Source organism: Aethalodelphis obliquidens, unplaced genomic scaffold, assembly GCF_003676395.1.
Source record: "Aethalodelphis obliquidens isolate GAN/ISIS:26980383/991018 unplaced genomic scaffold, ASM367639v1 scaffold105, whole genome shotgun sequence".
In the NCBI taxonomy this organism is placed as follows: domain Eukaryota; kingdom Metazoa; phylum Chordata; class Mammalia; order Artiodactyla; family Delphinidae; genus Aethalodelphis; species Aethalodelphis obliquidens.
In genome coordinates, this window is record NW_020838049.1 from 887,599 (window position 1) to 904,392 (window position 16,794).

Genomic DNA, 16,794 nt, shown 5'->3' on the forward strand with positions numbered 1-16,794 from the left:
GGGCAGGGTTGTGCAGTTCCAGGACACACTTGCCAAACCACAGAGATTATGGGCCTGCTGCCCATCCATCATTATCATCATTACTTAACATTCTTCAAAGGTCAGAGCCAAAATAAATGGTCAGCTAGCCAAGCGAGTGACACCAGCCTTTACCACAGGCGTGTGTAGGCCCCTTGGTATTTAGTAGCAGTGACTTGGGTCATGTTCTTGTCTGAGTCCATCAATGTGGCCAGGCCACGGCCTCCTGCTGTCTTCCCACAACAACGTTTTTTTTTTTTTTTTCTCCAATTCTGTCTCACCTCCTCCCCTCTTCCCAATAATAGTTACCTTGGTATGTGTTTGCTGGCCTTTCTTTCTTTCTTTCGAATTTAAACAATGAAAGGGATTGAATTAATTGTGCTAGTGAGAGATAAAAGTATACACAGAAGGCTTTTGGGGGCTTCTGAATTTTGGGTTCCTGGCTCACCTTTGAAACTCCACTCCCCTTAGGGGTAAAGCATAGTATTGTGGTCGAAACCTTAGAGCCAAGATTCTGAGTTCAAATCCTGACTCTGCCACTTACTAGTTGAATGATCTTGGGCAACTTGCTTAACCTCTCTGTGCTTCAGTTTCTTCATTACAAAATGCATTTATTAATGAGAACTTCCCTCATGGATTTGAAATTTTATAGTTCATGAAAAGTGTTTAGAACTGTGTCTGACTCAGTGTATTAGCTGCTATTATTATTATTAGGCTGCATAAATCTTACCAAAATGTCAGCCTTATATTGAGATCCGTCTGGGTTGTGGCTGTTTGGGAGGGAGGTGTGTGGGATTGTATTTGGAGACGGATAATGGGGAAGTGCTTCAAGCCCCAAACAGTCCAGCAAGGTAGATTTTTTTCTTTCTAACCTGGGGATAAGATGGAGTGAAATTGTGATTACTCAGAAATATCTGCATCCTAGGGCCCCATGGTCAACTCCGTTGTTAATTTTTACAGGAGGGATATTCAGTTCTGGTGTGGATACATTTTGCTCCATGTGCTTACGGGGACCCAGTGTCTAGGCACAGCCTCCATTTTCTGAGGCAGGCGGACAAGGTGGCCTGGTGGACTTTGGAGCCAACCCTATCAGGCTTTGACTCTTAGCTTAGGTTAATTTACTGACCTTTTCGAGCCTCAGTTTCCTTCTCTATAAAGTAGCAATTATAATTTTGACATTTCAGAGTCATTTTGGAGTCTTAATAAGATAGCACATATGAAATATCCTCATAGTATCTTGCCTTAGAAGACATGTGACATCTGTTAGCTTCCTTCCCTTTTTTCTTCCTATTCTTTCCTGTCTGCTTAATTTATTAAGAAAGCCCCAGTGAGGACTTCCCTGGTGGTCGAGTGGATAAGACAGCGCACTTCCACTGCATGGGGTGCAAGTTCTATCCCTGGTCAAGGAAGTTCCACATACTGCGTGGTGCAGCCAGAAAAAAAAAAAAAAAAGCCCCAGTGTAGGAAATTTTTTTAGAGGAGTGCTTTCAAATTTAATGTGACTACAAATCACCTGGGGCTCTTGTTAAGCTACAGGTTCTGATTCAGCAGGTCTGGGGTGAGGCCCGACTATGTCCCCCAGGGACACTGATGCTTTGTCTGAGGCCCTCACTTAGAGGACCACAGAGGGTACTGTTTTCTTTCCTCCCTTTGCATCTCATTATTACCTGTTGGATTCATGTTAGCATTTTAATAGTCTTACCGCACATATCTGCACATCCAGGATTGTCATTTATTCAAGGTTGTATGTTACAGGCACCTACGAAGGTTTTTCCTCATCCAATACAGGTAGCAATGGTTGAGATCTAGAAGAAAGCTATCATAGACATTTTCTCATGTTACCCATGGACCTGGAATCCCAAACTGTTTCACATAAAATGCAGTGTTCCTGCCTTGTTGAAGGCCTCCTCTCAGAATCTGGGCCCCTCCATGACTCAGGGTTGCAGGTCAGTTAGGTTAGGCAAGTGGTCCTTGTTCTTTCTTTACAGTTTGAAGGGAGATGACTTGAAGACTGTGCTTCTGCCCTCACTAAGCACCCCAGATATTTTGAGAGCCACATTCCCCAATTACTAGCCTTCTCCAGATTCATTAGATTATGTTCCCTTCAGTGTACACAGATGGAGGAGTCCACTTTTCTTTTTGTGTGTGTGTGGTATACACTCGTGAGTACATACTCTTTGATGGTTCTAGATTTTAGCAGGTTTTTCAGATTTACTTTTGAGAATCCTCCTCAGTGTTGTTTCTTTGTGGTTGCTGACTTTTTAAATATTTGAACTCCTCCTTTGTCCTCTCCTGCATTATTTACTGGAACTTTTCAGCCTGAACCATCAGAGTCAGTCGCATCTGCTATGTTCATTTGGGAACTGGCTGTCATTGTCCTCAGGCAACTGTTCTTGAAGCAAAAAATCTGAAAGTTACTAATCTCTTTGAGTTAGAGATGTGAAGAAGAAATAATAGCCTCCTTCTTCTTCTTTTTCTAATTAAAGCAAGCCTACTCCCCCCCACCCCCACCCCACCCCACCCCCCACTTAGAACACTCCAAAGTGTCCACAAGTTAGAGTTTGGTCATCAGCCATGTTACAAAACAAAGCAAGTCTATCTCAGTCTTTTTAAAATTTACCTTGGTGCTGTTTCATGAAGTTTCTCCTACTTGGCTGGGGTCTCCCTGACAGGTTTGCCAATTTGGGGAAGAATTTGAAAATAGCCCCAAGTAAGAACCCAGGCATTTTGAAAGTTAAGGTGGAGAAGGATTGCAGGGGGAGAAAGTTGAGAAAGTATCTGAGGCAAAGAAAAGTCAGAGGAGCCATTAACATTTTCACCTTATCTAGATATATCAGCCAGGGTCATGACAAGAAATAGCACACTCAATAATCAAGGGCAATTTATTTCATAGCGACTATTTCCAAAGGTGTAGTAGGTAATGAGGACTAGTTGTAGCTGAGCTGTTACGCCCTTGTGTCTGAAGGTGATCTTGGCAGCGTGACCTCACTCCCCCCTCCCTCATTCCCCATTTCCTGCCAGAGTCCTCCGCTGAAAAAACCCAGTGGAAAGCAGAGTGCACAGGAGCCTCTCGATATAGTTCATGCTGGGCAGCGTCCTGGGCAGATAGTAGGATGGAGGTGGGTGGACAGCACATCTAGGGGGCAAATCATTGTCTGGCACACTAGTTTTACACTTTCTTTTGAAAGACTTGTTCACCTGAAGCCATTATCAATATTGTGAGCTCCTTGAGGGAAGACACTGAGTGACCTGTCCACTTATCTGTAGGATGCTAGTATTTAAATGACTGTTGAATGAATGAATGGGGCTGTTCATTTCCTTCTTTTCTCTTAACTTGCACTTGTCGGTGACCTACAATAGCTGGATGATGCTGTCTCGGTTAGGGTCCGTGTTCTTAATAGCAAGGCTTCCCATAGGGAAAGATTAACATTTTCTGTCTACATAATTATTCTACTTTTAACAATCTCATTAGTAAAACTGCTAAACAAAAATAAAGTTTACTGTATTGATATCTGGAAGTCTTTTGTATTTTTATTGTCTTTATAAATGTCCAGTTTTAGCTAGGCAACACATTTATGAATCTTTAGCCCTTCTCAGTGACTATGAAACCTAACCCTGTTATTTCTGTTATTACTGGATCCCCCCTGGTCAGCAGATGGGTACACTGTTTAATTTGGGAAGCCATGTGATTTTTGGTTCTTTCCCAGGCTGCTTCAAGAGAAGAGCCACACAGAGGGCTAAAGTAGCCTCATTAACTATCTTCAGTAGCTTTAAAAGAACATCCATGAATAATGCCAGGGTTCTCCTAACTGTCCAGAGGGCAGGAGTCAAAATAGAAATGAGTCTATTGGCTACAAACTGCGGAAAAATTTCTCATGTAGTCAGATTGTCTTCTGACAATCTGGAGATTGGAGGCGCCTGGGGTTCTTGACATGCTCAGGTGTAAGGACAGAAGAAGATATTGATACATTGATGGGAGGGGAATGAGTCCCTTCTTCATTAGAGCTTTGCTGTTTTTGCCTGAGGGTTCTCAGGTTGCCTGTGTGTTGCGGGGAGGGGCTTGGGGGATAGGTGAAGGGGGTGAACCTCAGAATCCCTCAGGCATCAGGGATCCGGTCCTCGAATTTGATTTGGTTTGTTCTTTTTTTTTTTTGTTATACACCAATGCTCACAGCAGCTCTATCTACAATAGCCAAAAGCTAAAAACAACCCAAATGTCCGTCAACCGACAAATGAACAAACGGTGGTATAGGCATACAATGGAATACTACCAGCAGTATGAAGGGATGAACTACAAATGACATGGATGGATCTCAGAAAGAATTATGCTGCCACAAAAGGCCATTAGGAAACTTTTAGAGGTGATGGATAGGTGTTCACTATCTTGTGGTGATGATTTGATGGGGTGATACATGTGTCAAGCTTATTAAAATTTATACTAAATATGTGTATGTCACTTCTACCACAAAAAAGCTGCTAAAAAATAATAGAGTTCAGGTACACACATCACCTCATTTTCCCTCATGTTAACAACTTATATATCCATAGTGCAATTTTCAAAACCAGGAAATTAACATTGATACAATACTATTAACTATACTACAGACCTCATTCAAACTTCGCCAGTTTTCCTCCTAATGTTCTTTTTCTGTTCCAGGATCTAATCCAGGATTCTACATTGCATTTAATGGTCTCTCCTTAAGCTTTTCCAATCTGTGGCAGTTCCTCATTCTTTGTCTTCCATGACCCTGATACTATGAAAAGTCCTGCTCAGTTATTTTGCAGTCAGTTATTTAGTACTTTCATATCTATCAATTTGGGTTTGTCAGATTTTTTTGTCATGATTAGATTGAGGTAATGCATTTTTTGGCAAGAATATCACAGAAGTGATGTGTCCTTCTTTATGCATTCTATCATGATGTTGATATATCTTATTACTAGTGATTTTAAACTTTATCATTTAGTTGAGTTGCTGCCTGATAGATTTCTCCACTATTTTTCCTTTTGTAATTCATAAGTGTCTTGGAATAATTTCTGTAACTGTTCTGTTTCTCTTCAAACTTTCATCCATTTATCCATTAGTGTATCTTGCCTGTAAGAATTGTTACTATGATGTTTGCCTAATAATTTTTTATTTATTGATTTTTTTAACATCTTTATTGGGGTATAATTGCTTTACAATGGTGTGTTAGTTTCTGCTGTATAACAAAGTGAATCAGCTATATGTATACATATATTCCCATATCTCCTCCCTCTTGCGTCTCCCTCCCTCCCACCCTCCCTACCCCAGCCCTCTAGGTGGTCACAAAGCGTGATTCGGTTTGTTCTGGAAGTTAACTTCCGATAGGCTTCTTTCCATACACTCTTGTTAATGTGTTTTCAACAGCTCCTTCTTATTCTCATGAAATCTCTTGATATTTTACATAATTCAAGTGTGTATGGAGTATTCAGTGTCTTTGCACGTCACTCTGCCTGATTATAACTCTTGGAGCACATTTTACGGTTCTATTTCCAGTGTCCGCAAGGATAGAAAGGGTGAGGCAGGCTCACATGTCTCCCTCACATCACCCAGAATGATAGGCATTCTCTGCTCCCGTTTACATCCCCTGCTATTAAGGCCCCTCCATTAATTGTTCTCTGAGTTCAGGTCATGCCATCCCTGGCTAAGGCTATGGGCCTAGCACTGATTTTTGCTTATTGTCGGAGGCATGCAAGTTTTTCCTTAAACAAGATTTGAAATTAGAAAAAAATCTTTTGTGTCTAGTTTCTTCACATCTCATAACAATTTAGGATTTGACCTTTTTGCTTTTAGTATGGGGGTGAAGGGATAGGGCCACTGGGGAGCCGCCTGTGGGCCTGCAGTTGAAGTTTATACTACAGGCATGTTTTGTTTGGCAGGCAGGGACTCCCCCCTCCACGCCTCTCCGCCCTGCCCACCTCCCCCCTCCCCCTGCCCCCCAATTTAGACTGGAATGCTTTATTTTTATTTATTTATTTTTTTAAAGATTTTTATTTATTTATTGGCTGCTTTGGGTCTTCATTGCTGCGCGTGGGCTCTCTCTAGTTGCGGTGAGCGGGGGCTACTCTTCATTGTGGTGCGCGGGCTTCTCACTGTGGTGGCTTCTCTTGTTGCGGAGCACAGGCTCTAGGCACGCAGGCTTCAGTAGCTGTGGCATGTGGGCTCAGTAGTTGTGGCTTGGGGGCTCTAGAGTGCAGGCTCAGTAGTTGTGGCGCACGGGCTTAGTTGCTCCGCGGGATGTGGGATCTTCCCGGACCAGGGCTTGAACCCGTGTCCCCTGCATTGGCAGGAGGGTTCTTAACCACTACACCACCAGGGAAGCCCTAGACTGGGATGCTTTAAATGGAACACACATTCTCCTGTTTGTCTCAAGCTCCATTACAGTTTATTGTTGAATTGGTTCTCTTAGGCACACCCAGAATCTTTTAAGTTCTCTCTTTCCCTGAACAGTTAAAAAAAAAATTTTTTTTTTTTTTGACTGCACCTCGAGGCTTGTGGGATCTTAGTTCCCCAAACAGGGATTGAACCCAGGGCCATGAGAGTGAAATCCTGGAATCCTAACCACTAGGGAACTCCCCCTGCACAGTTCAAAAAATGGTCCTGAGTTCCAGATTAATTAAACCTGTTTTTACATTTGGCTTGGGATTTAGCTACTTACTTGTATAAATCAGATGATTCCTTATTCATTCTGTAAAAAGAATGAAATTTAAAGTTGTATACTTCATTAGAGTTTATGGGATGTTTTTATCTAATTCACTGGATAATCACAATAATCCCGTAGCCAGGGAGGCAGGTATTTTTCTCCATATTATGGATGGGAGGTAATATAGCCTGGTGATTAAGAGTGTGGGCTCTGGGGTTAGACAAGTGGAGTTTGAATTTCAGCTTTAGTAATTACTAGCCTAGTCTCAACTAATAAACCCACTCAGTTTCCTTGTCTGTAAAATGAGGAGGAGATACCTATCTTATAGGGTCATTGTGAGAAGTAAATGATTAATTCATATAAAGCAATTGGAACAATACCTGGCATATAGTAAGTAGTCAATAAATTCTAACTGTGAAAACTATTATTGTTATTAATAGTCTATGAAGAAATGGAAACTCAGAAAAGTTAAGCAATCTATCTAAGGTCACCTAGCTCGTTGGCAGGAGGGTTGGGGCTTTAATCAAGATTTGGAAGTTTCTGGTACTAGTTTCTTTCCTCTATATTTACCACTGAGTTCCTCATGCATTCCGGGGGGACTGTAAAATGAGTCATCCTTTCCTTCATCTTTCTTATCTTCATTTTCTTTTTGTTTCCTCCATTTAAAACTCATGGTTATTGTCTGTCCGGTAATGAGATCCACATGTCAGAATTCAGCATGAGAGGTATCAGCAAAGTATAGGGATGTCTGCAGCCCTGCAGATGGACTCTCCTTGACACAGAGATGCTGGGGACTCCTGGGGTCCCTCTGAATTTCGTGGAGATAGGTAGTCTGGAAAAATTAACCTATTTCTGGTAAAGTATACCATTGTTGCCACGCATTCAGAGGCTTTTAAAAACAATAAGCATATACTTCTCGATGCCTTAGTTTCTTTCCTCTTAAGAGGGAGAGTACTTAAATTTTGGTGATCTCATTTGTCATTTCACATCCCTGTGAGGTAGTGAAAAAAATAGGCTATGTTATTCGGTTATATTATTTGGCAGTGGGTAGGGGAGTAATAAAAGTCCAGTGTGAAAAGAACACAAACTTTGGAGTCAGGCAGATGAGGTTCAAATCCTGGCTTCTCCACTGTTTATGTCTCCAAGTCCCATTTTCCTCATGTGTATAATAAGGATAAGCAGAGAGTTGTTTGGAGGCCTAAAGGAGAGATAATGCCAGGTACTTAGCATGTAAGTATGACTGTTACTGCTATTGTGGGGAGGTGACTTCACACTGGCCACTGTCACAGTTATGTAAGGACCCAGATCTCCTCATTCCTCATGAATCGTGCATGGACTTCTTCTCCTGGGTATATTGTTTCTTTACATTTTAAAATCCAAGTGTTTTGACCTTTTGATTACTAATTTATTTTTAATGTGCCTATTATGGAAGATTGCTGGTTCTGGTGTGTTCATTAGGCCACGCACAATGCCCATTACGTCAAAATACCAAGCTTACCTCGTGTCATGAAGCAAAATTAATGTTAGTGAATCCAACAAGGAATATGACACTTACAGGATCTATCAAATGATGTTTGGGCAGCTATTCTCAGAAAGTGAAAGCAGCGGGTTGTTTTTGAGTATTTACTTTGTGCTCAGCATTGTGTGAGGTAGGGGACACAAAAGAAACAGCTATTTTATCTGTTTCTCACAGGACTGACAATTTTCTGGGGTAAATAGATGTGATTGAAACCTGACACTATTAAAGAGCAATAATGAACACTATGTGATTCAGTCTTATTAGTTAAGTGGGCTCTGGTCTGGGCACTGCATGGGCTCTCATAGACTGATGGATAAACACACAAGGAAGGCCACACTTAAAGCATGGTTTGGTAAATGAGCATAGAGTTATATACAGGGAGCACAGAAGAGGGATTATGTGGAGTGTGTGTGCCTTTGGGCGGTGGTGAGGGCTCCAAGGGAGAGGTGACACTTGGGTTAATCCTGATGACGAGTGGGGGATGCTGGAGAGAGGAGTACTGAGTGAGGAGGACAGGAAATCACAGTTTTAAAGGCACTGAGAGAGCCTGGGGGTGACGAGGAACAGCATTTTTCCAGTGGTCTGAGCCTAGGGTTTACGGGGTTAGTGGTGAGAGAGCAGGATGGAGGTGTGAGCAAGGGATAAGTCATTAGAGATGTTGTGTACCACAATGAGAAGTATGATCGTCAAGGCACTGGCAACCAAGCAAGCAAGAGATGATTATATCAGTGCTTCACAATGATCACTGTAGGGGAATCTTCCAGTAAAACAGGTAAGAAATAAAGGCTTGAATCAAGTCTTAGAAGAAAAAAAAAAATGAATGAGTGAATGAATAGTAGGGTAAGTGGATTATACTGTTAGTGTTGTGAGGGTTTAGAGAAGCAGGATGCCGTAGTGGGAACAGTATTTGAGGAAGACTGTGTGATGGAGGAAGATTTGAGTGGACTTGCCCATAGTAGGTAGCCAATAAGCCGGATATTGGATGGCAATAGGATTTATATGAGAGAAGACAGGAAATAATACCAGGTTACATAAATGTGTGAGATGGTCATGGAGACAAATATAATTGGAAAAGAGTGGTAGATAATATGATTTCATGTGTAAATTGGTTGCACATTTTGGAAAGCTTTGAAATGCCAGGTTGAGGAATTTGAACTTATTTCTAGGAAATAAGAAGCCATAGAAGGAATAGGAGGCCATAGAAGATTCTTAAATAGATATTTTGACATTTTCAGTTTGGATTAGAAATGTGTTAATGTATTGGGCCTCTTCATCTTGATTGGAGGAAGGTGTGTCTGATGAGATGACACTAGTTCTGATTCTTACATTTAATGGAAAAGCCACAGAGGAAGCATTACTTTTGGACCGGAAAATAAGGTTGGATGACCTCACTTTGGCTGTGGGGAGACTGTGGAGTAGTCCACTGTTGGGAGACAAAGCTGAGGCAGAAATGAGTGAGTGCCCATATGAGATATTTGGTGATGGCAGTCTAGAGAGGGAATGGAGCAAATCCAGGAGACACTGCTTGCCCTGTGGAGTCTTTTAGGGATAGCAAATACAGTCGGCCCTCCTTATATCTTCAGGTTCTGCATCTGCAGATTCAACCACCCATGGATCAGAAATATTCCAAAAAATAGTCCAGAAAGTTCCAAAAAGCAAAACTTGAATTCGCTGCACACCGGCAACTATTTACGCGGCATTCACATTGTATTTACAACTATTTACGTAGTATTTACATTGTATTAAGTACTATAAGTAATCTAGAGATTATCTAAAGTATATGAGAGGATGTGCATAGGTTATGTGCAAGTACTTTGACATATTATATAAGGAACTTGAGCATCCTCAGAGTTTGGTATCCCGTGGGGTCCTGGAACGAATCTCCTATGGGTACTGCGGGACGAGACTGTACACAACATGCACAGTCAATATCTCATTCCAACTCATAGCAGACATTAATTGATCTTTGTATGTTTTCCTATTGAGCTTAATGGTAGTCTTGGAGTTCTTGTTAACCCAATGCTGCAGGCAGCTACTATCAGTTGATCAGAGCTGCACTGGAATTCAAACCCATATGTCATGTCTGGAGTAGGAAATGAATGAGCAATAGATTATGATTTACTCACAGTGCAAATCAATTTTTACTTTTCCAGGTGGAACTTGCAGAAATCTGCGCCAAGAGTGAGCATTACATTGGCACTGAAGGAGGAGGGATGGACCAGTCCATATCATTTCTTGCAGAAGAAGGAACTGTAGGTGGCATTGAGCTATTTGGAAATACCCACCAGGGAATGTTCACCCAGAGAGGAAGGCCTTGAGATCCCCAGAGTGCTTTTTTTTCTGGGCAGCCTATTCTTTTAGGCTCTATTGTAGGATGGTATTTCTCAACTGCTTTGTAATTCAAGGCTATCACCAGTTCACTGACTCTGTTTCATGTTGATCACCTCTCCCTTAAGCTTCCAGAATCATACCTCAGGTGTCTAGGGTTTTTTTCCCCCCATCCTTCTAATTCATTGTTAGCATGCGATTTCTCAACTCCCTAGTTATTGGGACCTCTTTTCTCGCTCTTGTCCCAAATCATTTCGTCTCATGGCATTTTCATAATCTCCTGTTGGTTTTAAACCCAAATGTTAGTTCTCTTACCACATATATTCACTCGTCCTCTTTTTTGTAATTTACTCTATGGTATCATTTTTCTCTGCCAACATTTTTGGGGCTTTAGTGGTAGGGAAAAGAATGTTGACAGGAAGCCAGGAATGAATTCCTTAGCCAATACCACTTCCCCTTGGTTATCAACTCCCATAGACAGAGCAGAGGTTTTCATAGTTGCCATAAACTGACCATTTCCAAAATAGAAACAGACATTTCTTTAAAATCATTCCTTAGTTTTCGATCAGATTCCTACAGGTTTGGCTATTTTCCAAGAATACCTGGATTTCTTCTTATTAAGAGTATTTGTTGTTGATTCCCCTAAGCCAAAGACAGGAGGCATGAGGAAATTTGGTTTAATGCTAAGAAAATACTCTGGGTCTTTTGGATGAGACCTGACAAGCAGGCATGATGGCAAGAGTCCTGTTGTTAACATAAGTTAGCTGTAGAGTCTGAACAAAGTCCAAATTCTTTGGGCTTGCAAAGTACTTCATGATCTGACCCCTGCTTTACCTGCCCTTCGCTCAGTTCTATCCTCTCACCATGGCTCATCCCTCAAACACTAAGCTCCAGCTACATTGCAATACCCAAAACTCTATTAACACCTCATGTTATTTTTTGCCTGTGAACTTGCTTATACTCTTCCCTCTTCTTGACATCCTGTTTGGGTAAAGAAACCCTCTGTCTGTCCTACTTTCGCTCATCCTTTAAGTCTCAGTTTAGATTTCCCTTTTTTTCAGGGGCACCTACACTAGGCTATATCTGATCAGGTGCTACAACTGTGTTTCTATATAGTGCCCTGTGCTTTGCTACCCTTTTAACACCACCTGGCAGTGTATTTGACTACTTGACTGCCTTTCCCACTAGATTGTAATCTCTATGAGGGCAGGGACAGTGTCTGTCCCATTCACTCTTGTATCTTCAGTGCCTAGTACAGTGCCTGGAAGTCAGTAAATAATATTTGAATGAATAAATGGATGCATTTTTGGGAAAAATTTTTACTAAGGTAAATAAATGCGTAAATGGTTAAATATTTTCTGAATTCTAATACATTGTATCTCACCTGTCATTTTTTTCTCAATAGGCCAAGTTAATAGAATTTAGTCCTCTGAGGGCAACTGATGTGAAACTCCCAAGTGGAGCAGTGTTTGTGATTGCCAACAGTTGTGTGGAAATGAATAAAGCAGCAACTTCTCATTTCAATATCAGGGTGATGGAGTGTCGGCTGGCTGCAAAGGTATGAACTTGGCAAACTAGTGAAACTTGAAGTTTCACTAGGCTTTCTCCTGTTCTTTTTCTCTTTGTTCCCTATTATTTTGTCTGTTTCCCTAAAATTTAGGGCAACACTGCTGACTGCAGCAATGTCCTAACTGAAGTTTTTTAATACAGAGAAATTTGATTTCAAACTCAGGAGATAAATAAACGTATAGGTGTGCCTTGCAACCTCTAGCTATTTGGAAACTATGTGAACTTCACAGTTGAGTCTTCTAGGGTGGAAATGGGGAGAAGAGGACAGCTCAACTTATATCTGTGTAGTACAGGCCATGGGTTAGGTCCACGGGTGGAGAAAGATAGTTGGGGTGAATGATGGGAGGTGACCATAACTAATCTTGTTTCTTCGACAAAAGTGACGATAGCCTCAACCCTCAGTCCTCTCACATGCACCATTGGCCATCACTGTTCCTTCTAAAAATACAGGCTTGGTGTCTACTAGGGAAATGCACACCAGAAAGGAGTCTTGGCAGTTCTCTGTTCCACAGCTTAAAAGACACTTGCTAGTCTAGCCTTAAATCTACTTAGGAAGTATTCACTGAATACCTGTTGTACACTTAGCATGAAGATATACAAAAGGATACAGGACATAAGAATAGAGAGAGTAGAGAGTAAAGGTTAGGGGGATTTGAAATAGGAAATGGTTAGTATTTGATCAGGTGGTATGTAAACAGGTACTCTAAAAATTGGCACAGAAATTAAATGTTATGTAAGATCTAGAATGGCACATGTTATGATTTAAAAGTTGGAGAGAACTGAGGCTGGGAGCTGGGGAGTAGAATCTTGGTCAGGAGCTCTACCATGCTTTCTCCCCGTCATCCTTCACATAGCAGATAGAATGATGGTTTACAAATTTAAATCTGATCAGGTAGTTCCCCTGCTTAACACCTTTCAAATACTTTACATTTCATTGGAATAAAGTCAAAAGTCCTTCTCACTTCCTGGAGAGAACTGCAGGATCCGATATGTGCCTCATCCTCTTCCTCTCTTAGCATCCCTCAGTCCCTTTACACTCTAGCCATGATGCTCATTCTCACCGCAGGGACTTGTACATGCCCAGAATGCTCTTGCTCCAGCCCTCTATGAAGTCTCAGCCTAAGTGTCCCTCAGAAAAGCCTTCCTTGACTTCCTTACTCCCAGACTAAGGTGAGGCTCTCTTTGTATTTCATAGCACTTGCACCTCTCAGGTATGATACTTATCACAGTTGTTTGATGTCTGTCTCTTCTTTCTGACTTGATTTTACCTGAGGGCCAAGACTGTCCATCTTGTTAACTCTTATATCCCTAAGGCCTGGTATAGTGCTTAGGCTGAAGTAGGCACAGGCAACACACAACATGTGTTGAATAAATGAACAACTATTCCCTGGGTTACCTGCCCTGTCATATTTATTTTGCTCAATTTCACAGTTTTTTACAAGTGCATAGGGTGTGCCCAGCACTGAACTAGATACCATGGAGCTGGGTAAGGTGTAGTTATCCCTTGGGCTGACCTACCACTTTGCCCCTTACTCCCATCCCCTGAAGTTGTGAAGTTGGGAATGGATGAGCCAGAAAATAAAAGTTTTTTTTTTTTCTGGAAAATTTTAGTGTTAAACATTTTTTTAAATCATGATTTAAGTGTTTTAAATATGTAATTTACTTATTCAGATAATTTCTAAAAATTCTATGAAAGAAATGTTTCAATATTAAACTCTTCTGATCAGTGCATATATGAGAAGAAGTAGTGCAGTAAACTTTTCAATGTCAAAGGCTTCAGTGAATGTTTTTCCCTCTTAGGGCAAACTTGTTCTTTCAGGAGATGGAAGAAATTAGTGTCTTATTTGTTTAAGGGCTTATTCTTGTTGACTTTTTATTTTGAGGTATATGAGTAAGTGCTGCCTTCCTGAGGAGACCTCAAACGTACACAACATTGTTTTCAGAGTTTTATCACGAAATTAGATATCATTTATGAGACTCATAGGTGAGCCAAAACAAGTATGAGATGTGTGAAATGGGTTCATATTGTAATGACGCTTTTCCAAAGATGCAAGAAGAAAATGAGAAATAAAATTGTGGTGCTGAAGCTCTGTAGTGAAAGTTGTCAGGCTGGGAGAGGGAGGTGTCTTTTGGGAGTGAACTAGAAAAAGGGCTTCTCTTTCTGGAGCAGTAGCTGAAAACCTTAATCCGCTGCAGAACTTTTTGTTCTTGAGGCTGTCTTCTGAGTTTAACTGTATAACTCCATGTGCATTTTAGAGGTACTTTGGTCAGTGAAATTGGCTTTTTACCACACACTCCTCCCACTTGATGTAGATAAAATACATTATTTTAAGTACTCTGAATTTTTCTCTCTTTTGAAATATGGAAGAAAGAAAATTGAAAGCCTTTATCAAGATGCAGAATGTTTTCTAAATCACGTTGCTGCAAATCATGAGAATCCAAGGTTATATACAAAAGGGAAATAAAGATAAAACTGCTAATATAGGCTCTGCAGATAGATCTTGATGCCAAGAATATGCTCTTGCCTAGGGAATATAGGCTGGAATTCTGCTAAGCTTATTTTAATTACAGTATGGTGCCATTCTTCCGTTTTCAGCAATGTGTGAATGAATATAATTTTTGTTTGGAAATGGTCTCATTAAATCAGGAAATAAACTCGTAAAAAAATTAAAGAAGCTTGTCTTAATCTGAATAAACTTGCTGCTTTCAGACAATAAAAATGAAGTGTTAGTGGAGAAATGACAGATCAGGATTTTTGTTTTGTTTTGTTTTGTTTTTTTTTTTGCGGTACGCGGGCCTCTCACTGTTGTGGCCTCTCCCGTTGCAGAGCACAGGCTCCGGACGCGCAGGCTCAGCGGCCATGGCTCACGGGCCCATCCTCCCGGACTGGGGCACGGACTCGTGTCCCCTGCATCGGCAAGCGGACCCTCAACCACTGTGCCACCAGGGAAGCCCTGAGGATAGTTTTGAAAATGATTCTGATTAAGTAGAGCTCCACATGGAAAAATTGTAATAAATAACACTTATTTTTCCTCTCCTCCTATTTCCCCAAGGTACCTTTTTGAAAAATGAGTACCTTTTGTGTCTACTTAGCACAGGGAAGTACACTAAACCAATGAAGATGATTTTTCTTTGTTTTGCTTTAATGTTGGTAGTTTCTTCTGTTCTTAAGTCTCCTTTCTCTCCCTCTCTCTCTCTTCCTCCCTGCTCCTCTCTTTCTAACAGCTTCCCCAAACTAATTAATGCAGATTCATTAAAAGTCAGAGTCTTGCAGAGGCATTTGAACTAAAATTTAAAACATTTCAAGGCAAACACAATAGAGATTTATAATTATTATTTGCGTAAATGATTCTTTTTTTTTGAATTTTATTTTACTGTTTTCTACAGCAGGTTCTTATTAGTTATCCATTTTATACATATTAGTGTATATATGTCAATCCCAGTCTCCCAGTTCATCCCACCACCAAATGAGTCTTTTAAGTGAAGCACATTTTTATGTTCTTAAATTAACAAAGTAGCCAGAAATCTTTAATGAGCACAAAGTTTTTCATATTTTATACATATTCAGTGGCTTAAGCTTTTCCAGAATTGGGGGACTTCCCTGGTGGCACAGTGGTTAGGAATCTGCCTGCCAATGCAGGAGAGAGATTTGGAGCCCTTGTCTGGGAGGATCCCAGATGCCACGGAGCAACAAACCCCGTGCGCCACAACTACTGAGCCTGTGCTCTAGAGCCTGCGAGCCACAACTACTGAAGCACGCGCGCCTAGAGCCCGTGCTCCGCAACAAGAGAAGCCACCACAATGAGAAGTCCATGCACCACAATGAAGAGTAGCCCCCGCTCGCCACAACTAGAAAAAGCCCAGGCATAGCAACGAAGACCCAATGCAGCCAAAAATAAACAAATTAAAAAAAATTTTTTTTCCAGAATTGCCTTATGTCTATAAAAAAGAGTATCCCTTAATTATATTGAGGGATAAAATGTGTGATGCTGATAATAAGTATTATGGGAAGTCAAAAAGGGAAGGGAAATTATGCTGTTGCATTTTGCATACCCTGAGCTTCTTGTGGCAACATGTGCAGCAATGAAGGAGAGGGTTTCATGTGGTCCTTTGACGCTTCAAGGAAAATTTACAGTGTGATTTTTTACAGAGTGTGTCTGGTTAGTGGCCAGCACTCATCCAGTTCTTTTTTTTTTTTTTTAGCTCCTGCCACTTAGTGGTCAATATGGAGCTTATTCTTTGTCTGGTGAGGAGAAGTGGTATAATATTCTCAGGGCTTCTGCAGTTTTCTTGAATTTGAGTGGAGAAAAACCAAACACCCAGGAATGTAGCCAGTTTCACTCAGCCTATTGATTCAGTTGAGCTCACTCTGCCAGGATACTGGTGTGGAGTATCCCAGGACAGTGAGTCCTGGCTGCAGGGCAGAGCACACACACACTGGGGAATAGTGGAACCAGGTGTAGCAGGACCTTGAGTGCTGTGCTGAGGATCACCCAGGCTTGGTCCTGGAAGTGCAAATGTTAGCAAGGTATTCTAGAAATATTAAGCTGGCAGCAGGAACTTTTGTTTGGTTGAAGAGAAGTGGGTCTTAAAGTGTCAGGGGGGACGGGATAACAAGAGAGGGATATGAAAGAATCTCTGACAGAACCTAGTAAAGGGTCAGGTATAAGGCTCTCTGTGATTGGGTGTCTGTCTTCC

General features: G+C 41.2%; 1 protein-coding gene across 16 annotated transcripts in view; it reads left to right on the forward strand.

Moving 5' to 3' along the window:
* GALK2 (galactokinase 2) overlaps positions 1–16,794 on the forward strand; it is a 136,688-nt gene that overhangs the window by 70,711 nt on the left and 49,183 nt on the right. For all 16 annotated transcript variants that reach the window (XM_027096614.1, XM_027096616.1, XM_027096610.1 and 13 more), the window contains 2 exons: positions 10,353–10,451; positions 11,933–12,085. In XM_027096614.1, the coding sequence (XP_026952415.1) occupies positions 10,353–10,451; positions 11,933–12,085 (252 nt within the window). The remainder of the gene's footprint in view (positions 1–10,352; positions 10,452–11,932; positions 12,086–16,794) is intronic.